At 41.6% G+C, this 24257-nt stretch overlaps 1 protein-coding gene across 1 annotated transcript in view; it reads right to left on the bottom strand.

Moving 5' to 3' along the window:
* Window positions 1-7753: 7753 nt before the first annotated feature.
* The window catches only part of EMB (embigin), a 37475-nt gene continuing 20971 nt past the window's right edge, over window positions 7754-24257 (bottom strand). Inside the window, exons 5-9 of the mRNA XM_044276221.1 lie at window positions 22561-22688; window positions 21676-21958; window positions 20126-20159; window positions 19972-20037; window positions 7754-9057 (exon numbers count right to left, since the gene is read on the bottom strand). Coding sequence (XP_044132156.1) covers window positions 19980-20037; window positions 20126-20159; window positions 21676-21958; window positions 22561-22688 — 503 coding nt within the window. The 3' untranslated portion in view covers window positions 7754-9057; window positions 19972-19979. The remainder of the gene's footprint in view (window positions 9058-19971; window positions 20038-20125; window positions 20160-21675; window positions 21959-22560; window positions 22689-24257) is intronic.

Genomic DNA, 24257 nt, shown 5'->3' on the forward strand with positions numbered 1-24257 from the left:
CTTGCGTGGTGATGTCATACATCACCGCGTACAGGATTTCGTGCTGGATCTTCAATCAAGATGGTGGCGGCCGGCTCTTTGCACTCAAACGCCAAATTCTAAGAGCCATAAAAAAATTTATTGACAGAGCTTGTTTTTTGCCGGGCAGGTTGTAGTCATCATTGGTACCATTTGGCGGTATATGTACAACATTTTTATTATTCTTTATTGCATTATTGGGAACGCGAATGAATAAAAAAACAAACAGTAATTTGGGATTTTTTTAAATGAGGTTCACTGTAGGGGATAAATAATATACTTTTATTGTAAGTGTTGTTATGGAAAAGGAGGGGGGGGGGAGCGATGAGTTGGAAACGGATGCGTTCTCAGATGCCCAGGATAGGCTAGTTTCACACCAGCCTAAGAGTGGTTCACATGACGTTTTTTCTCATCCTTTCAATGTATACAAAAACGTATACGTTAAACATATTCCTCAGACTGATGCCATACAGTGGCATCTGTTTACCATAGAGTTCCATTGTAAAAAAACTAAAACATATATTTTTTTACCATTCTTAAAAGAAATATACACTTTTTTTTACTGGACTGTGCAGGATACAAGAACGTGGTGTGCTACGTTTTTGTATCCTTTTTTGTAGCATATATGTCAAACAGAGGCATAAAACGTGATGTGAACCCAGCCTTAGGGCTCATGCACATGAACGTATTTTCTTTTTGTGTCCGTTCCGTTTTTTTTGCAGACCATATGCGAAACCATTAATTTCAATGGGTTTGCAAAAAAAAACGGAGGTTACTCTGTGTGCATTCCGTTTCCATATGTCCGTTCCGCAAAAAAATTACGGACAAGGATAGGACTGTTCTATTAGGGGCCGGTTGTTCCGTGAAATATGGAATGCACACGGATGTCATCCGTATTTTTTGCAGACCGCAAAATACATATGGTCGTGTGCATGAGCCCTTAGATGGAGATGTCTGGAACCGACACTGCCGGACGCTACCTGAAACCTGCCGGCTCCCTTAACTATAATGGGGATAGGCGAAGATATGGCCAGTTTTAGGCCTCATGCACACGACCGTAGTTATGGTCTGCATCTGAGCCGCAGTTTTTTTTTGCAGCTCAGGTGCGGACCCATTCACTTCTATGGGGCCGCAAAAGATGTGGACAGCACTCCGTGTGCTGTCCACATCCGTTGCTCCGTTCCGAGGCCTCGCAAAAAAAAATTAGCATGTCCTATTCTTGTCCGTTTTGCAGACAAGAATAGGCATGTCTACAATGGACCGCCCGTTCCGCAACTTGCGGGCAGCTTCCGTTTTTTGCAGATCCGCGGTTTGCAGACCACAAAAAACGGCACAGTCGTGTGCATGAGGCCTTAGTCTGTAAGATTCTCTGCATATTTGCTGGGTTGTGGCCGGATCTCCACTGGTCCCCTTTATAGTTAATGGGGCCGGATGGCAACACAGTAGCGTCCGGTAATGCCGGAATGCTGAGAAAGTAGGCAGGCTGTTCCCTGCTGGATCCAAAGGCATTAGTGTGAAACTAGCCTTAAAGCAGTTGTCTCTCTCCAGCAAGTGGCATTTATCATGTAGATAAATTTTATACAAGTCACTTACTAATGTATTGTGACTGTCCATATTGTTTCCTCTTTGGTCCTGGACTCTCTGGTGCCATGGGAGTACGCATAGGTTGGTGCTTTTTTCTATAGTGTACAAGCACGACCACTGCTGATGATTTGCAGGGTGGTCATAACCATGGAAACGAGCAGTGTATAATGTGATGGAAAAATGAAGCTAGCCAGCAATGGAGGCAATCCTTATGGAGAAATCAACAGTTTGCTGAGGGTGTCAAGAGCCTGACCCTCTGTGATCAGCTGATCATCATAATTCCCAGGAGTGTGGTTGTCTGTGATGACACAACCCTCTAAAAAGGACCTGTCACCTCTCCTTCACTTCAATATACTTTTATCTCCACAACATAATCCATTACATAAGGACGCATTTCGGCCCGTGCTGAGACTTTTTCAATCAAAACGTGTCTGTCACGGCTGAGGATGGGGGAGAATCCTCAGCCGTGCGATGCCAGATGATGTAGTGGCTACTCGGCCATGAGAACAGGATAGGGAGCAGGTCACCTCCTACAGCGTCCCTACCCTGACCCTAACTCCTAACCTGCATGGGCCGAGCTTGATGGTAGGAGGACCCATGCGCAGGAACCTCGGAGCCCTGACTTACCCCCGCAGGTCCCTGAGCTAGGAGCTGGGTAAGACGACCTACTCCTCCTAGGCACGGAGGAGCAGGAGTCTCAATGGCCAAGCTGTTGGGAAAAGGGGGACATAAACAGCCTTACGGGAATGGCAGGCGAACACCAAGTTCCACCAACCTGCCACAGCCTTGCTGACTGGATCCCTGAGCAGACAGGAATCCAGAACCGTAAGCTGCACCAAAACATAGGAAGGTCCCAACAGAACAACATACAACATCACACACATAAAGACATCAACAACACGACAATACTTTATGACCACAGGGGTGGCTCTCACTGGCAGGTCATATGCACAGGAGGCTGCTCCAGCCAAGGATGACTGAAGCAACCTACTGAGCCATGCCAAACACACAGGCTATATAGACCAAGAAGCCACACCCCACAGTCGGACACACCCAGTGACATCACACACACACTGGGAAGGGAGTTAACCCTTCCAGCACCACAGAAGGGAAACATCACCTTAAAGGGAAAGTGTCCAAACTAATCACACTGTGGCTGTTACCGCAGGCAACGACATGCGTGGCAGCCGTCCTGGGAGACAGCCCGAAGGCCGGGACACTGCCACCACATGTACAACATACCAAACGGTGCCACGGGCAGCCACAGTGAAAGGAAAGTGTCAAAGTGCACACCAGACATCACAAAGTGCACACCAGACATACAAACGTGCATCCACACACGCACACAACTCCAAGGGAACCGCACACATAGCTGTTGTCCGCGGCAACCGCACTTGAGACAAACAACGTCAAGTCTCAAGCTGCGGTTGAAACAACTACCCAAACCGCGGGCAACTGTATGCGGCTCCCAAGGAGTCACGACCATAACCGTGGCCGTGACAGTGTCCTAACGGTTTATGTTGTGGAAATAAAAGTATATTGAAGCAGAGAGGTGTGAGGGCCGGGATCACTTGTTATCGCAGAAGACCGGTAACACATCTTCCCACATGCACTGCTAGCCCCGAGCGCCGACCAAACTCTTTTCATGCCGTCACCTCTCCTGACAGGTCTGTTTTAGGAACTACTTGCTTTTTTCAAATAATAACAATTCTGGAGCATCTATTCTTATGACTTTATGTTGTGCGATTCCTCTATTATTCCTACTAGGAGTTATGACATAAATTGCAGGCAGTCTTCAATAATGGTCTATCTGGGTGTTAGGGTGCTGCATACTTTTAGTCCGGCCGCCTCTCAGCCTGCGCTGCCGTGCTATAGTCAATGGGAACGGAGCGGCAGTTCGGGGGCACACGTGAACTAGGGGCACCCTCCGGGACAGCCTGCCCGAGTCCCCTGCCGCTAGTGTGAAACTAGCCTTACCAGTTGGGTCTGCTGCTGCCAGCACTGATTATATCGTATATACACTTTCCTCAACTGGTACCCTATCTATAGCATACAGTATATAAAAAAAAAGATGAAAGTGAAAACCATTGAAACTAGTCAAAGGAATAGAAAAATAAATAATAAGATTCTGTGTCAATTATTTAATTTACAATAGCCTTGGTGTCACCTATAAACAGTGTGAGAGTATACTGCGCAAAGCTCCTATAGCCCTGTAATAAAACACAGTATATTACAATGGATATATAGCAGTATAATGTAAAGCATTGCTTCTATTTTTAAAGGGGTTTTCCCAGAAAAAAAACATTGATGCTGTAACCGAGGCCATAAATGTGTGATCAGTAGGGGTCCTAGTATTATTGCTGATTTAAAGCACCCTGCAAAGCCAGACCTGCGGCTGAGCCCGAGAGGACCGGGCCATCAATGTATAATCCCGGAAATCTCCTTTAACATAATCCGTTATAATTAGTGTTGAGCGAACTTGTGTTTTAAGTTCGGCGTCTAAAGTTCGAGTTCAGGTTATCGAAGTATCCTGTTGTGGATTCTAAATTCCGTTATGGTCCGTGGTAGCGGAATCCATAGCGGGATACTTCGATAACCCGAACCCGAACTTTAGACGCCGAACTAAAAACACAAGTTCGCTCAACACTAGTTATAATACAACCACCATACAGAATATTACGTGACATTGAAATTATTATTTATCATTGCTGTGAAAAAGCCACTGATTACTGAGTTTCTATATTATATTTATATTGTATTTGCATAAGTTGCACATCATTTTGCACACAGAGCTAACATTAAAATGAACAGTCTTATTTACCATTGAGCTTCTTATCCAGATAACAGAGTCACATTGAGCGTGCTGTATAGGGGTCCCTATGTGTAATGTCTGGGATATAGAGTTATATAATTAAAGGGGTTGTCCCATCTGGACACTTATAGTAGCTGTGGTAATGTGTATGGGAAAGTAGTGGCGGGAGTGTGTATCTCACCCAGGTTCCTCAGTTGGGTGAGATAGCAGAAATCCAGAAAGATGCAGTTGCTTCAGCAGAACGTAGTCTTCTGGAGCTCTTTATTTAGGTTTATATGGGCTGTATATCTTTGGACTGGGAGATAGATTTGGTGGTGGGATTTCCCAGTCCACACCCCTCCATTACATGTTTTTCCCCTAGCCCGAGGTGATCCCAGGTGAGGCCTGTAGGGACCATCACTGGAGGAATAAAGCAGACCCCAGAATGCCAGTCTAGGGGGAATAAAGTCTGGAGAGCTGTCCTTTATGGTTAGAGTTTGGTGACTGGCTGATCTTCTCTGGTATGAACAGGACTCTATAGGTGACACAGGAATTGCCTGTGTATTAGTTAGAGCCCAGATGGGCAGGTGTTTATTTTTGTTATGTTTGCTGGTGCTATAACTTCACCGCACCAAGTGACGCTATAACTTGGATGCTACTCTGTTATGCTGAAGTGACCAAATAGAGCACAGTTTGGACTTTGAACCGCTGTCTCTGTGAAAATCTGTGATTGCTATTGTGAGTACAGATCCCTACATAGCACATGCTCAGGATATGCTGTAAATTCCTGATAGGAGCAGGTCCCTGAGGTGGGATCCGTACCTATCTCAAGAACAGTCTTGGCTATCTCCATTCACTGCTATGGGACTTCCAAAAACAGCTGAGTAAGCTTGGCCTTCTCCAATCATGGCGCTGGGTGACAGAGCCCTGTTCTTAACTTTGGGAAGGTTCCAAAGGTGGGTCCCTCACCTATTGGACATTTATTGCATGTCCAGTGGATAAGAAGTACCCCAGAACAAGGTAACTGCTAAAATGTTGTATTGTTGAGTAAAATTGTTCTGATTCACTGTATTTGTGCACCCAACAGCACTGTGCATTAGTAAGGGTTAACACCTTGACAAAACCAACTTTTGGTTGCTAAGAGATGGACCTGGGTCCGCCCCCTAGTTAATTAGTTGGTCAGTAGAGAGTGTGTGCCTAGCAGAGGAAGATGGCAGACCTATATGTGTTTACTCCTCAGCACTAGGCCTAAGCTCACAGAACCTCCATCTCTGAGACATCTGCAGCTTAGGCTACTTCATCCAAAAGTGCTCCAGAAAGAGAGAGGAATATAAGAAGGTCTAGAATCTGAAAGGCCATGCACTGGAGACCCATGCTGAGAGGTATTGTGTTCATTAGAGGAAGAGAGACATTGCTGCAGTGAGAGGGAATATTGTTAATACACCCTTTCATGCTTTGAGAAGGTTTGGCCAACTGTAACTTAAAGGGGTTCTCTACGTTTACTGATGATCTATCCTATCCTTTGGATAGGTCATCAACATCTGATTGGCGGGAGTCTGACACCCAGGAACCCCTCTTATCAGCTGTTTGAGAAGGCAGCGATGCTCGCAGTAGCACCGCGGCCATCTCTTTGCTTCCCGCAGGCCAGTGACATCGCTACTGTCACGTGGCCTGGGCTCAGCTCAGCCCCATTCACTTCAATGGAGCTGAGCCGTGCCCAGGCCAGTGATAATCGTCTTGACGTCACTGGCCTGCGGAAAGCAAAGAGAAGACCGCAGTGCTACTGCAAGCGCCGGCTGCCTTCTTAAACAGCTGATTGGTAGAGGTAACAGATGTCGGACCCCCACCGATCAGATGCTGATGACTAGGGATGAGCGAGTCGACTTCGGATGAAACATCCAAAGTCGATTCGCATAATGCTTTGTTTGAATGCTGTACGGAGCAAGCGATCCGTACAGTGTTAGAATGGATTGGCTATGAGCCGAAGTTCTTACTTTACAAAGTCTCGCGAGACTTTGCATAATAACTTCATAAATCAATTTCTACTGTAATAAGGTTTTTTACAGTTGAAAGTTATTTATGAAGTTATTATGCAAAGACTCGCGAGACTTTGTAAAGTAAGAACTTCGGCTCATAGCCAATCCATTCTAACACTGTACGGATCGATTGTCCGTACAGCATTCAAACAAAGTATTATATGAATCGACTTCGGATGTTTCATCCGAAGTCGATTCGCTCATCCCTACTGATGACCTATCCAAAGGACAGAAAAGATAGAGAAGCCTTTTAAGTCTGTGCTCCTCAGCCTGGGAATTACAGGAACATCTACCAAAAGCCTCAACAGCGTGCCTATGGTTCTGCAGAGAGGAGTATCACAACTCCCATCACTGCTGCTATCCATACATTGCTATTGGGGAAGAATGACACCGTCATCTGCTTGGAACTGTGCCTTGATACTGTTGGATGTCGGTTTTGTCATTATTAGGTTGGGTTCATTTTGTTTCAAGTAACAGATATACACCATGCAGCTGCATGTACCTCAGGCTGAGACCACGATCAGGGGTATTAGACGGGCACCACATGCAGGATACCTAGCTGTGTGCCCCGTATACCGTATTGTATAGCCTTGCGTTGCCGAAGTCTCCTACAGAGTATTGTACTGAGTGTTTCTTCCTTCTGTTATATTAGATGTGTATTTCTGCAGTCCACGCTGCACACTGAGCATTTTATATCGAAAGTGCACTTAAAGGGTTGCTTTAGGAAGTCCCATAGCAGTGAATGGAGGGCCTGGCATGAATGGGCAGTGTTATGTCACTTTGGGGGTGCTGTTCTGGAGACAGGAGCAGATCCCAGAGGTGAGATCCACACCTATAAGAAATTGATGGCATATCCTAGTTATACAATATACCATCAATATCCCAGATGGAAAACCCCCTTTAATATTTTACCAGGAAGGTCTGATTCAGATGGACATGTGCGCATCTTTATCTGTAGCGTGAGAGAAAAACAGACACACCTCATGTCTGAGGCTACTTTCACACCAGCGTTTTTCTTTTCCGGCACTGAGTTCCGTCAAAAGGGCTCAATGCCGGAAAAGAACTGATCAGTTTTATCCTAATGCATTCTGAATGGAAAATAATCCGTTCAGGATGCATCAGGATGTCTTCAGTTCAGTCATGTTGACTGATCAGGCAAAAGAGAAAATCGCAGCATGTGACGGTTTTATCTTTGGCCCAAAAAAATGGAAGACTTGCCTGAATGCCGGATCCAGCATTTCTTTCCATAGGAATGTATTAGTGCCAGATCCGTCCTTCCAGTTTGCGCATGTGCAGACCAAAAAAAAAAGGTGAAAAAAATAAATGCCGGATCCGGCATTTCAATGCATTTTTCTGACTGATCAGGCATTTTTAAGACTGATCAGGATCCTGATCAGTCTTACAAATGCCATCAGTTGGCATACTGCTTGCCGGATCACTCTGCCACAAGTAAATACTTGTATCACCCTTTCATCATTCTGGAGCATCTTTTCGTAGAAGCCTGTGTTGTGCCAAATGGGTGTCACCATTCCCTTTATGAAAAAGGTGTGCCCCTACACAGTCAGCACCTATTGGATCATGTCTATGTAGAGCAGGGTTTCTCAACTCCGGTCCTCGGGACCCACCTACCAGTCATGTTTTCAGGATTTCCTTAGTATTGAGCAGGTGATATAATTAGTGTCAATGCATCAGGACTTACCACAGGTATTCATTCTGTGGGATAGTCTCAAATCCAGACTGGTAGGTGGGTCCCGAGGACCGGAGTTGAGAAACCCTGATGTAGAGACACCCGCCGTTGACAAGGAGAGTGGTCAATATACTCCTATGTAATATAGTCCTACATTTCAAGAAGGAGTAACAGAGGAATGGCACAACAGAGTTCTAAAAAAGATGCACATTTTTGGGAATGCAAGTATTTTGTAGGAAAAAAAAACTATGTCAGGATTTGTCTTTGACATTTATTTTTACCATTGCACATCTTGTTGAAACAGGATCACATGGCTCATGCACGGATCCACAAAACACGGATACCAACGTGTGCGTTCCCATTTTGCGGAGCGGAACGTCTTGCCCTCTGTAGTACTGTCCTATCCTTGTCTGCAACGGACAAGAATAGGACATGTTCTATTTTTTTTGCGGGGCCGTGGAACAGACATACGGATGTGGACAAAACCATGGTCGTGTGCATGAGACCTCATAGAAGGTGCAGAGGTAGCGGTTACACCCAAACCCTGGATCTAAGGGGTTCCAAAAGCCCTCTGGCAAAAAAAAAAAAAAGCAGATACTAATAAAATAATGCAGCATCTGTACAGATGGCGTGCTACCCATTTCAATACGCCCCATGGTGCGACACTCACATGCAGCAGTGTGCCTTCTGAATAGAGGGTGCTTGCTATAAGTGGCACATGGTTGGTAGGGGACCATTTAAAGACTTCATTGAGGGAAATATACGCCTCTGTGTAGGAGGATACATTAATGACGATAATGAATATGGTTCGTGTTATCTCCATAGGTCAGCAGCGCTGCAGAAAGGCCTCTGAAGATCTGTTGGTTGGGTCATGGTGACCTAATCTGATGTCAAGATATTGGATGTAGAATAGCTGAACCGTTGCATGAGAATTCGCTTCACTGTATAAGGAAGACAAGATAAAGATATAATGGATTAGAGAGAGTAAACTGACAATACCCATTACACTGATCAGCCATAACATGCCGAAAATTGTGTAGGTCCCTCATCGTGCTACTAAAACAGCTCTGACCCGTCAAAGCATGGAGTCCACAAAACCCCCTGAAAGTGTCTTAGCACCAAGACAGTTTATCACTAAAGTGGTTAAAGTTTTCAGTGTGATACTGAATATCCTCTATGTACTATTTAACCCAAAAAGGCTGTGTATAGGTAGAAAACAGTTAAACTGGCAGCCTTCGTTACAACAGGCAGGTCATGGGCTGGTCCCATTTTCCCTGGCTGGTTGTAGGGAGTTTCTAGCAAGCCAAGCTAGAGTAAAGACCTGCTTTGGTGTGCTCTGCCAAGTAGGCCATGAAAGAGAACTCTTCTCCAGGAGAACACCACTCCTGAGAGTAAAAGCTGCCAGAAAGAAGCATTTTCTGAAAGAAAAGAACTACCTCTGAAAGAAAGAAGCATTGAATTGTACAGATGGTTGAGGATCGTAAGGGCCATGCTTTGAGTCAGTAAAGGCAACACACGCTTATGGTTTTGGACTTTACTGCCTGTGGTCTGGGTTTATTGCTTATGGCGTCTGCCACACTTCTGACACGGACATCCGATCTAGGACTACACCCTGCAGACTAGGCAAGATTGCTGTTTTTTTCTATAGAGAGACTCAGTGAGTACTACTACCATCATTGCCACCTTCTATATACAGCCTTTTGGAAAAAGCCTACTCTGTGAAACACTGTGCCTGCTGCATGTCTTTATAATGTTACTCCTTGTCCTCCTGGCTTGCAACCTACTACTCATCCATCTAACACCAAAGGCACGCCAGCCACCACTAGGCAGGAGCCCCTAAAGGGTCAGTGTGTCCCAAGGGAATCAGGATGCAACCTCCCAGAAGGAGGACTGCCACTGTGTGTACAACTACCACCATCATAGCTACTACCACCACTACTGTCCTGCCGGGGCCCACTGCACATGCATACGTGTACAACACTTCTTTCAGCTCTATAGGACTGTCAGAGACAGCCAAGTACAAGCAATCAGCTATCTCCAGCATCCCCATAGGGTATGTACCGAGAGAGCACTTGCGTGTCCACCACTTTATTCTTGTGATGGCTGGGGGCCCTGGACTGGAGCCGATCAGAGTGGATAGGGGATACGTTGTTTAAAGAGACAACCTCTTTATGTTGTGAGGTGGGGCCATTTGTTGCTAGGATGCTGTGCGCTTCGTGCCGCCGCCGATGTACAGTAATACATTCATATGATCTATACATGAAACTTGCATGGGGATCTGCTGCAATACCAGGCATTGCCAAGAGAAAGGGTGGTGCTGTTTCTGAGAAAAAAAATGATAATTTTTTTTTATAAACTAGACAACCCCTTTAAGTATGCAGATATATTTTTCTAATAAAGACATAAAAACAAATAGCATCATTGCAATAAAAATCTATAGCGGTCCGAGGATGCCGCCATTTTTCTATTTAGTCTATTTACTTCATGACAAAACAACTTTAGGCTACTTTCACACTAGCGTTAATATTTTCCGGTATTGAGATCCGTCATAGCTTCCGTTTTGTCCCTATTCATTGACAATTGGGACCAAACGTAACTGAACAGAACGGAATGCTCCAAAATGCATTCCATTCAGTTCTCATACCGGAGAGCAAACCGCAGCATACTTGGATGCGGAGGACCCACAATGCAAGTCAATGGGGGCGGATCCGTTTTCTCTGATACAATAAAAAACTGATCCGTCCCCCATTGACTTTCAATGGAGTTCATGACGGATCTGTCTTGGCTATGTTAACGATAATACAACCGGATCCGTTCATAACAGATGCAGACGGTTGTATTATCAGTAACGGAAGCATTTTTGCTGAGCCCTGCCGGATCCACTAAACACGCTAGTGTGAAAGTAGCCTTATTTATAAAACTTTTGACATTCCTGCTTATTATTCCCTTGCACTAAAATCTATCTTTTCACAGGATAACTGCTTTTTCTTAACGAAAACCTGGACTTCAGCTTGACATAAATTGTATCTGATGTGCGGGAGAGGAAATATTGATTAAAGAGATGAATGATGTCATACGCTCCAATTCACAAAATAGAATAAATCATCACTCAAAATAGAATTTAAGCAAATATCTTTATTTATTTAGTTGGGTAATTAAAGGCCGCAATGCTTATTACTTAACCAATTAATTATAATCTGGTTAATCCAATTTATTCTCAAATATAAATAAGTAAATATTTAAACCAATAAACCATATAACACTCAGTCCACTCAGAGAGTGACTTAACCCCCGTCAATAAGCAAAGCGACAAAATAAATAGGGAAGGGAGGGAGGGAACTTGAAAAATACTTACGTGAATGAGCCAAAATCGTTATTTTCTGTTCTTTTATAGGTTCTCAAACTGGCAGTTAAAGTGATCTCCAATCAAATTTGAAGATATCAGCGCAAGCACCCACAGCATCTGGGTTAACCCATTCTTCACATAGGTAAGTAAATAATATAATCAACATATTAACTGTAATGTTAGGTGCCATGTCATCATGGCTCACCACACTGAATTTATCAGTATGGTTCGCTCCATGATGTCATACGCTCCAATTCACAAAATAGAATAAATCATCACTCAAAATAGAATTTAAGCAAATATCTTTATTTATTTAGTTGGGTAATTAAAGGCCGCAATGCTTATTACTTAACCAATTAATTATAATCTGGTTAATCCAATTTATTCTCAAATATAAATAAGTAAATATTTAAACCAATAAACCATATAACACTCAGTCCACTCAGAGAGTGACTTAACCCCACAACGCCACATAAAAACAAGTGGCCCAATAAACATTGCAAGCCTTTAATAAAAACCATTATCAATTATGTTCTGCAAATCTGAAATGAATATATCACATCCAATATCAGAAAGCTGATCATCCTTTTCTTGGTAAAGTCCTCTAACGAATCCTTCTAATTCAACATGTCTGTAATTGCCATGACCAATTTCCTTCAAATAAATCTCCATTTTTTTTATTAATTCTTTTCCTAATTGTTTCCAGAAAGGATAACTCAGAATTGAACCAAGAAAATTTTGGGATGATGTCAGAAAATACGAGTACAACACCATCAAGTAAGTAGCATATTTTACATAACAATTCTTTTAATTCATAAATTAACAAATGCGTTTTGATTTTTCCCAAATCAAACGAGCCAATATGTAAAATAAACAGGTCAGGTTTCGACATTTTTGAATATATAAGGCTGACATTCTTGAAGATATCAGAAATTTTAAGGTCAGCAAAGGAAAACCAGTTTATGGAAAATTCTGCTGAATAACCTAAATTAACAGTAGAATGTCTAAAAGCAGATCTTCTCTCAGCCAATTGAATCAGTTCATCACCAAAAATCCATACAACTTTTGAAGGTCCTATATCAATAATGGGGGATTTGAGATTTTATTGTCTGCAGCAATCTCGCTTAATCTTAGAGCAGCAAAGAAAGCTATAGAAAATGCTGCAGAAAATAAATTGGTTTCATATTCCGAAGAACAAACTAATACTAAATTACATATGACCTTTTGTAACAATTCAATAGATAAAGGGCTGGTCTTAACATTGTGGACTGACTTTCTTTTGATACCTTTAATCATTAGTTTAATGATAAAATTATTCAGAATAGAGCTTTCGCCTTTTAATTTAAAGAAAAAAGAAATGCCCGATAATTTTTTAGAAATAGAATCGGCTTGTAAACCGTTGTTGTAAAGATATATAATAAATTTGATAAAATTCCCTAAATTAAAATCAATGTAAGAAATTTTTTGAGATATGCAGAAAAGCTTCCAATCCAACCATGCGGCAGAATATGCTGCCCATGTATTCTTGGCTAATGAACCAAAATTAAGTTCATTAGTTAATCCTCTGATATCTCCCAAAGATGAGTTGGACAAGGAATTCCCATTCGGGAAGCTCGAGGTGTCATTAAGAAGAATTCCTTGAAGCGCTGTCGGGACAAATAATCAGCAATATAATTAGTTTTCCCAGAAATAAATCTAGCTTTTATCCAAATGTTAAATTTTAGACATTGAAAAACTATCTTACGCAATAATGAAGAAACTAACGGAGACTTTGAAGTTAAACAGTTTATGGAAAAAACTACTCCCATATTGTCCGACCTTAGCAGAATTCTCTTATTCTGAAACACTGAGGACCAAATTGTTAGAGAAACTAGAACTGGAAATAATTCTAGAAAAACCAAATTTTTTGAGTACTTGTTATTAGTAATCCAATTTAAAGGCCAACGTTCGGCAGACCAAAAGTTGTCAAAATAAGCACCATATCCAATAGCACCAGACGCATCTGTATAAAGAGACAAGGTGTCTGAGCCAACAAACTCTTCCTGCCAAATGGTGTGACCGTTAAATTCACATAAAATTGCAACCAAACTGAAATGTCATCCTTTAGTTGTTTGGTGATGCGAATATGGGATCGAGGTGAGGACTTACCTGATGTGGCAGCATACAATCTTTTAGAAAAGACCCTTCCCATGGGAATCACACGAGAAATAAAATTAAGAGAACCTAAAAGAGACTGAAGTTGTTTAAGCGTAATTTTTTCTTTTCCGGATATGCGAGTTAATTGTTGAACAGTATTCTGGATTTTTTCCATTGGTATGCTAAATTCCATTGTTACTGTATTTATATCTATGCCCAAAAACTTGAGATTCGTAGTAGGATAGACAGTTTTATCTACAGCTAATGGAATGCAGAAATATTTAGCTATACCAATGAATCTATTCAGAAGATTCATACAATCATCCGAATCTACACGACCTATAAATAAAAAGTCATCGAGATAATGTAGTAAAAATCCACTACCTGAGTGAATATCCATAACCCAGTGTAGAAAAGTTGAAAACGCCTCAAAATAAAAGCAAGATAGGGTGAATCCCATGGGAAGGGCCATATCATAAAAGAATTTATCGAGAAAATAAAAACCCAAAGAATTATAACCGATGGGGTTTATAGGTAGTAGTCTGAAAGCAGATTTAATGTCAGCTTTGGCAAGAAGAGAATTGCGGCCTGCTTTTTGTAAAAAAGACAAAGCTTGATCAAATGAGGAGTATTTCACACTGGCTTTATTTTTTTCCATCTCATCGTTAAGGAACTGAATTTAGGATAAGATAAATTGTGAATAAGACGAAAAGAATTTGGTTCTTTTTTAGGAACTAAAGCTAAAGGAGATATACGAAAATTCAAGAAGGGGGGAGAATCAAAGGGACCAGCAATCCTACCTGCCAAAATTTCAGATTCAATTTTTTCTTTAACAATGTCAATATTTTGTTTTACAGATAACGCATTTTCAACTAGAATGCAACCTGGACCCACAAATTCAGGTATGAAAAACCCATTGGTAAAACTGTCAATTAATAAATTAGCCATCTGAATGTTTGGGTAATGACCTAGCCACTGAATTATTATTGGCAAATTCAGCGGAGTCACCTTGTTTAAACGATTGAATTTCCTTGTTAGAAATTGGGAAGTGAATACCTTGTTTTTTAAAACATTTTGAGGCTGAATGAGAACCGGCACAGAAAGAACACTCGTGTCGGTATTTGCAATTATGTTGCCATCTGCAATGCGACTCGTTAAATGCGAAACAGATACCTTTTTTGACGTTAATGAAATTGGGTTGACGAAAAAGATTGTTTTTGTTAGGGAGCATTAAATTCAACCAAAGCCCGACATCTTTACTACCCCAATTTAGATTCGGATATACTGCAAGTTTCTGACGAAAGGATTCGTCATACAGACACCAACCCATTCCGCCAAAATTTCTATATGCCTCCAAAATAGTATCTACATGGTAAATTAAACCAGTACAAAGACTAGGAAATTTTTCACCCAAAACTGCTGCGTATATATTAAATGCTTGCAGTCAGTTAAAAAAGGATTTCTGGTGTAATTTTCTATTTTCTTCAGAATCTGATTTTTTGTCTTTCAATAATTCACTTTTTAAATTCTCACTAGATGAAGGAAGAAGAGAAAAAATTTCAACATATTCTTTTCTCCAAATTTTTTCTTTCACGCTCAAGGGTAAATGAAACCCTAATGGAGAAATTTGACACGCCAGAACTTCTTTAACAGATGTCTCTTTTATACCTGAGTTAAATTCAAGCTCAGGAATTACTGCCATTTCAGGGTTAATATTGGACATTTTAGGTACATTAGTGAACGGTTGAATGGTTGAATTAGCAGCAGTCAGACTATTAAGGGTATTAACTTGACTGACATCTGCTAATCCAGACCAAACATTTTTTGGTGACTCATCCTTTTTAGATAGGTAAAGTAAAAATTCATCAAACAACTGAATCTTCAATTTAGAAGAATCAATGTCAAGTGAATTAATCTCTTGATTAATAGTGCCCTGCGGTTTGCAGTCACTTAAAAAGTTATAATTCAGCTCACCAGAAGCAGATGATGTAGGAGGATGATCAACTGTTGAAGCAGGTGATGGCTCCTGAGTGACAGTTGAATGCTGTTGAAAATGACGCCGTTGAATTTTCCTGCTGGCTCGGCTTGAAGATAAGTTGGTTTTCTTGGTCTTAGAAGGAGGCGCATATTGTGAAGGGGAATATGCCCTCTTGTCTCTCCGCTGACGTTTTTTAATCGGCGAGCGGGTCTCAGGTTTTTCGCGCATGCGCAAAAAATTATCGCAGGGAGGATCGATCAGTTCGGCGCTCGCGCCAGGTACTGCGCAGCAGACGGGATTAGAAGATAAAAGAAGCTCTTCTTGCTGGTCCGGTCCTTGCTGTAAGCACTTCCTCAGCCATTCTTCTCCCCCTTTGCTTTCTGCTCTGAAAATAAGTTGTTTCAACAGATCTTCCATGACACAGATGAACGCAGGTCTGTCTCTTGAAAAATACTTACGTGAATGAGCCAAAATCGTTATTTTCTGTTCTTTTATAGGTTCTCAAACTGGCAGTTAAAGTGATCTCCAATCAAATTTGAAGATATCAGCGCAAGCACCCACAGCATCTGGGTTAACCCATTCTTCACATAGGTAAGTAAATAATATAATCAACATATTAACTGTAATGTTAGGTGCCATGTCATCATGGCTCACCACACTGAATTTATCAGTATGGTTCGCTCCATAAAAGCAATGAAATGAAAATATCAAAATGCAGCTGGAGAGGGAAGAGGTGAATCCATTATTAATGCTGCTGCTAATTATAACTCCACCGCTCCCGTTCCAGCCTTGGGTTGTCCTTATCTCTCGTCTCCATGTTTCACATCTTTCTTAGTCACTGCTCTGTTTCTTGTTACGGGTGGCCACCACCTTCATCAGAGCGCACCTCAGTCACCGTACATATCGGACCCATACATATAGGACACACCTGTATGATCAGCACACATCAGATGTGTGACACCCACCCACTGGAGGTACGCCGATCCACATTACACAAATGTCATCCACATTACACACTTTTTAGGGTCTATAGCATTTACACTCTGTACATTGAGGGAAATTGATCATCTCCTTTGTGCCAGAAAAGAGGCTTTAAAAAGTCGCAAGCAGTGTGTTTGACTTTTTAAATGCAACTTTTTGAAAACAAAAGTCGCAAATGAATTTACACCGCCCTCCACAGGGGGCGTGGTAAGTTCAGGAAAGGGGCGTGTCCAAGACCCAAGACAGATTTATCTTCATATAGGCCATAGGCCCCCTTTCACACGGGCGAGAATTCCGCGCGGGTGCAATGCGTGAAATGAACCCATTGCCCCTGCACTGAATCCAGACCCATTCACTTCAATGGGGCTGTGTACATGAGCGGTGATTTTCACGCATCACTTGTGCGTTGCGTGAAAATCGCAGTAAGCTCTATATTGTGCATTTTTCACGCAACGCAGGCCCCATAGAAGTGAATGGGGCTGCATGAAAATCGCAAGCAAGAGCGGTTGTGGTGCGATTTTCACGCATGGTTGCCAGGAGACGATCGGGATGGAGACCCGATCGTTATTATTTTCCCTTATAACATGGTTATAAGGGAAAATTATAGCATTCTTAATACAGAATGCTAAGTAAATTAGGGATGGAGGGGTTAAAAAAATAAAATAAAAAATTAAACTCACCTCATCCACTTATTCGTGCAGCCCGGCTTCTCTTCTTTCTTCTTCTTTGAGGACCTGGGAGGAAAAGGACCTTTAATGACGTCACTGCGCTCATCACATGGTCCATCACCAGAAGTATGCGGACGAGCAGGAACTCAGAGAGAACCAACACCAGGACTTCCACAAAGATGGAGCTATCAAACGCATAGAATGATGGGCGGGGCAAGACTAAATAGAGGAGAAGGAATGACCATTTAAGCTACACCTCAGACAAGAGGTGTGGTCATCCCCAGCAACAACACAAAAAGGTGAAACCAAAGAGGCTGTCAATCAGGTGCAGCCAGTCTCCTCGATCTTCTAGTCCCTGTCACAGGCGGGACCGTGACACTAGCATCTGCCTTTTAAACGGCTTGTTTAGGCTTTTTCTATTGATGACCTATTCTCAGGATAGTGGTGGATTGGCGGTGGTCCGAAACCCAGCACCCCCGCCAATCAGATGTAAGAGTGTGCACGTGCCGTCTCCCATCTCCCTTCCTGTCCGCTGCTGCAGTTCCATTTACATACAAAAAGCCTGAAACACCTCTTTAACCCTTCCCCTACCTGCTCCTGAGCGGAGAGGGTGCCCTGCTGTTTCTTATAGCAGACACCCGCGGCTAATGTCCACAACCGCAGTAATGCTGAACACGGATATTTAACCCCTCAGATGCCGTGGTCAATAGTATTTCCTATGGAGCCTTTTCCTATAATAGGTCTCCATAGGAAAATAGCAATTTTCTCATAGACTCCAATACTAATGCATTGGGGTCTATGAGACTAGTTCCTTATGATTGCTTGTTATAGTTCTCTATGGGAACTATAAAAAAGTGTAAAAAAAATAAAATAAAACATAAAAATTCAAATAAAATAAAACAACCAAAAAATGGGTATCGCCATGTGCGAAAACGCCCATAGTATAAAAATATATTCCCCATACGACAACCAGCAAAACTGAAAAAAGCGTCAAAATGGCCGATTCGCCAATTTTGGTTGCTACAGTTTCTACAAAAAAATTAAAAAGTGATCAAAAAGTCATACACACCCCAGAATGATATTAATGAAAAGTTCAGATCACCCCGCAAAAAATGAGCCCCTACACAGCTCTGTACACATAATTACAAAAAACGTATAGAGGTCAAAATATGGCGACAAAATTTTTTTTCCCACACTTTTTTATTATTTTAACACTATGAAAACGCAAGAAAAACTATACAAATATGGTATCGCCGGATTCGTGTAGAATCAAAGTAACTGGTCAGTTTTATCGCACATCAAATGCCGTAAATAAAAATAAAAAAACTTAAAACTGTGGTCGAATTGCTTTTTTTTTGCAATTTCACCCCATTTGGATTTTTTTTTCCTGCTTCCCACTACATCATATGCAATATTAAATGGTGGCACTGGAAAGTACAACTTGTCCTGCAAAAAACAAGCCCTCAAATGGCTATGTGAACAGACAAATAAAAAAGTTATGGCTCTGGAAAGGCAGGAAGCGCAGAATGAAAATGCAGGTAAAAAGGGTTAATAAACTAGGCACATCTCGCTCCAACACGCAGGAGGTCAGGACTGGCATTGGAAATTCTTATATCTCCTTCCTAATGCACTCACCGGGCAAAATTGTATAATGCGGCAGAAGACGTGTCAGAAGGTTTCAGTAGGGTTCACTTACCTTTAGGCTAGGTCTACATGACGACATTTGTCGCGCAACATTTTGTTGCACCAATGTCGCGCGACAATTTTTATAATGGCAGTCTATGGTGTCGCACTGCAACATGCGACATGCTGCGATTGCGACGCGACAGTCGCAGAAAATCCATTCAAGATGGATTTTTCTGCGACTGTCGCGTCGCAGTCGCAACATGTCGCATGTTGCAGTGCGACACCATAGACTGCCATTATAAAAATTGTCGCGCGACATTGGTGCAACAAAATGTCGCGCGACAACTGTTGCGCCCTATCTGTCGCGCGACAAATGTCGTTGTGTAGATCTAGCCTAATCCTGCCAGATGGACCAGGTTGAAGTGGGTATTAAACATGCACTGACGTCACCTGATTGTGTTGTGACTCTATGGTCTATTGGGGAGTGGTTGGTTAATGGGTGCGTCTGTCAATGGGGAAGACGTTGCCACAATATACATTTTTTTCCAAATATTTCAGGTGTGTTATCCTCGCTTTAAGTATGGAGTATGGAGAGAGGCGATTGCCGCAATTTTGTGCAAGCCAAGGATAGGCGAGCTGTCCTCAAACACATCGGCTCTGTCATCCCGCTCTTGACCTGGTTTTCAGGAGCTTCGCGAGGGGCTGCACTACCAACTGTCTCTTCTGCAACCCTGCTGCAATACTGGCCATTGTGTAGTGTTTGTGGGACGGTGCTGCGACCAAACATTAGCAATTTTCTTCCCTTAAAAAAAATGTAGACGGGCCAGAGAACGGTGGAGCAGGGAGCCTCAGCATTGTATTCGACTGTATCTGCGCCCTTCAGCTGAAATCAGGACATGCCACGACCCTCCAAGGACTGTTGGGCAGCTGCCAATATAAGGGACTGTCCCCCTGGATCTGGTTTGATTGTGAGGTATGACAATAATGGCCACATTTTGATGATAACACTTATTTGGTATGATGAATACGTTTTTCCAACAACTTCTACAAATCACAGGTTGGACATTTTTGCCTTCACTACTCTCTGTAAAGATATAAAATCCCCTTTAAATGACTTCACCTTGAGTATTAGACCTTCCTCTGCCGGGTGGTGCTGGTTTCGTCAGTGCTGCCGTCCTCAGGTTTTCTGAAGTGGAAAGCAAAGGGACAAAATGCAATGAGTCCAGGAAGAGCTGCGGCATGTATATAAGAAAATACTGGAAGTGAATTCTTACAGTTGTGCCATTGGTTCATAGTCTTTTTTATCGTCTGTAGGAGGAAGATATGGAAAATCAGTGCATATCAATAGCTACTTGAAATAAAATGGTTTGTACACAGCTAACTGCCTGAGACGACTCCACTTACTTCAGCCAGTACATTATTTACAAGAAAAAAAGGGCTCAGAATGCTTTAAAGGCTATATACATCTTCAGGGGCAATTTCTTTTTATGATTGCATTTTACTCATTTTGGGCTAAAAATAATTTTTTCAATTGATCTTTATTAAAAATATTCAGCCGTTCTCTGACAAAGGATTGTTTTTCTAGCTGTGTAAATGCTACTTTCACTTTGTGTCGTTTATCATCCAAATAAATCCTATAACCAAGTTATTTTATACCTCCACAGGAACACTCCAAAATAGCAGTATACTTCAATATAAATAGGAGTCACCAAAGTTCCTTAATAATTAATACACTTTTTTTTAATACATCATGATAAAAAGAAAGAAAATGATATACAAGTAGGGAATACAAAAAATACATGCCACTACATCGCACTTAATGATGGTATGTGAATATCAGACAGAAAAACTGTCAAACTATGTCCTAAAAATTTTTAGGACATAGTTTGACTGTTTTGCTGTCTGATATTCACATACCATCATTAAGTGCGATGTAGTCGTCATCTTGTAACCCTTACCTGTAAATTACTAAGAGGTACATTCTTATCATTAAGATAAGGATTGAGCTATGTGTTTATAAGGTCAGCAATAAGGAGCCCAGCCCTGAGCAGAAGAGAGAAAATTCAGACCTTCATGTACAGAGAAAAAGGCTCAAAATTTTAATAAAGACCATTGGAAAAAAAAGTATTTTAATCTCAAAATGAGTACAATGCAATAATTAAAAAAAATGCCCCAAAAGGTGTACATAGCTTTTAAAATAATAAAAAAAATTAATACCTCATCAGTCCACCAACGCGTCTAGGGTTTCCTGCTGATTTCTGTTTTTCCCAGTGCCTCTTGACGTGGAAATGGGACCATTCAGCCAATCATTGCCATGATCAGTGACTAGCTGAGTGGTCACATTTCAATGTTGAACCACTGTTGAGACCGTGGAGGAACCCAGGAAGCACCGGAAAGGGAGTTTTTCTATTTTGTACAGCGTAGGACAGGTCAATATCAGATAGGTGGGGGTCCAACATCGGGCACCCCTTCTGATCAGCTGTTTCAGGCTGCTGTGGCGCTGGAAGATTACTGTGTATGGCATGGAAGCAAAATACTCTGTACACTCTGTCGTTTCTGGTGCTGGTGTATTGATGCTGAGCTCCCATTTACATGAATGAGAGATGAGCTGCAGCACCCTGAAAGAACCAATACAATGTTCAGCATATGGCCCTCTCTGCATTAAGTTCCATAGACTGTATAGTTTCAGCCATTGGCAGCCCGAAACAGCTGATCAGTGGGGATGCCAGGTTTCGAACCACCACCAATCTGATATTGACGCCTTATGTTTAATTTATATGAACATTTTAGAATAGTGGAGAGCATAAAAATTGAGATTTCTTACCTTCTTGAACCCGTTTCTTCTTGCTTATTGCCTCATAGACCAATATTATGGTCACTATGACTACAACTTCACCGGCAATAACAAGGAAGACCTTCAGAGGAACCCAGTAACTGAGAACTCTAATATACACCAGGCCTTCACTTTCTACATTTTTAAAAAAGGCCTTGCACACATAGCTGCCGTTATCACTTTCAGACAGATCTGTAATTCTCAGCTTTGTTTCATTGCTTTTGTCGCTAAGTTCTTCATATTTTTTGGGATCCATGGAGAAATTTAGTAGCACCTACAGAAGAACAAATGGATGATGAGTAACAATGAAAACGTAAAACATGAAAAACCTATCTATTGCTTTTAATGAAGATAGCATTACTCTCAAGGTCATACTGGCCCATTATAGTTTTAGAAGATCCTCCAGTGGGCCTGGGCTCTGACCACAATAATAGAACCTAATGGTCCAACTGTAATTTGGAGCCAATCACTTATGACTACGGTCTACTACATCATTTTTCACTCAGTACCCATTAATAATAATGTGAAAACAGAATGCTCGAAACGTTTGGTAATTAATTAAAAGGAAAGAACGAAAATATTGCATTGACATAAGTATTCAGATCCTTTAGGCCAAATGTACACAACCGTATCCGTTTTGTGGTCCACAAATCACGGATCTGCAAAACGCGGGTCCCGGCCGACAATTTTTTTTTAAATCTTGGAGAAATATCCTATCCTTGTCTGCAAAATGGACAAGAATAGGACATGTTCTACCTTCTTTGTGTAACTCAAACTAAATTATTTTATCATGAAGATTGAAACTTGAGATATGTATTTCAGAAGTGTACTACCAGGTGAGATATCACAGCTGGAATGCCATGCATCATCATTTACCTGCTCGTTCTCAGTGACTTTGTACCATAACCATTTATCGGGTTGGTTCGTTGAGACATCACATTTTAGAACTAAGAAATCTCCAATATAGCTTACTAAAACATTTTTCCCACCATGGACCGAAGGCACTAAAAAAATGGGATAACATAAAATACTTAAGCAATATAACAAAATAAACCCACAAATTTTACTCAGAAGAAGCTAAAATCATACCATTGCAGTTATTAGTCAACTGCTTGACAACATGGATCACCTGGAATTAATTTCTGGATAGTGTATTCTCCAGTACCTGATGATGCCACCAATTCGCTACTCAATTGAAATTGGTGAGGAAGGTCTTTAGGACTGAAACGTTAAATTTTACTAACGCCTGGATGATTTTGCTTAAAAAATTAACCAGAGTTCTATGGATTTCATACCTACCAATGTTTCAGTCTGTAAAAACAGGGCATCTAAGCCCCACCCCTGGGAACTCCCAACCCCACACCTGAACGAACACTTACGGGTGGAATTTGTGTTAGCTCCACCCATTTTCAGCATGGGACATCGCAGATTTGCCGTGACTGTCACGGAAAATCAGGGACAGTCCAGCCAAATTCGGAACAGTTGCCAAGTATGGGATTTCTTCATCGTTGGATATGAAGATTACGCAAAGTCCTCTAAGAGAAACAAGAGATACTTCTGACTAAAACCACTTTAACTTGACTGAATCAACAGCAAATAAGTATACTTCATACTCAGCAAATTGTATAGTGTCCTTAATGGGGTATATGAAAATCAGAAGACCCTCACTATGTACACCGATCAGCTATAACATTAAAACTGGTGAAGTGGCTCACATTGATTATCTCATTACAATTGTACCTGTGAAGGGGAGGAATATATAAGGCAGCAAGTGATCTGCCCGGTTTTGAAGTTGGTGTGTTGGGTGCAGGAAAAATGGGCACACACAAGGATCTTTGACAAGGAACAAATGTTGAACGCTTGATGGGTATTACTGACATAGCAGGTGGGGTGGTGACACCCAAATGGACAAAGTTTTCCTTCGTCAGTGTATAAAACACTTTTTTCGAAATGAACGAGGCATGGATCCCCCTACTGTTAATTCCATTATCCCTGCTGCCATTACCATTACCCTTACACAGCTGCTGCCACTACTACTACCCCAACACATCCGCACACACATCTACTGCCTTGTTTGTTCCATGCTGTTCGATTACTGTTGCCACTATTGCCCCTATACAACTTACCCTTTCCACATCCATACTGTACTGCTGCTGCTCCCAAATAAACGGAACAATTATTCCAGGCTTGTTCAAGTTCAAAACAAGCTATTATATCTTCTCACAATTAATACTTGTGTGTATAAATATGGGCAGGCCTTTTGCCCCTGTTAAAGCAACATTTTTAAAGGATTGTGCAAAACAAGTTACTGTTTCTCATTAATGTGTGTGTATAAACAGGGGCAGGATCTCCCTCCGTTAAGACATAATTTTTGGATGATTGGTTCCAACAAGCCACTGTTTTTTCTTTCTAATGACACCATATGTGTTTAATCAGCATCAGCCCTAAAATAAGGGACAATTTTTGAAAGGTTTCTAATATGAAAAAGGAAAACAAATGCTAAAGTGCAGTGGTTTGTTTTTTAGTGTGCTGTTTGCCAACACCATCAAGTATGCGTTTTTACCCATAGCTTT

This window comes from Bufo gargarizans, chromosome 1 (assembly GCF_014858855.1).
Source record: "Bufo gargarizans isolate SCDJY-AF-19 chromosome 1, ASM1485885v1, whole genome shotgun sequence".
Lineage (NCBI taxonomy): Eukaryota > Metazoa > Chordata > Amphibia > Anura > Bufonidae > Bufo > Bufo gargarizans.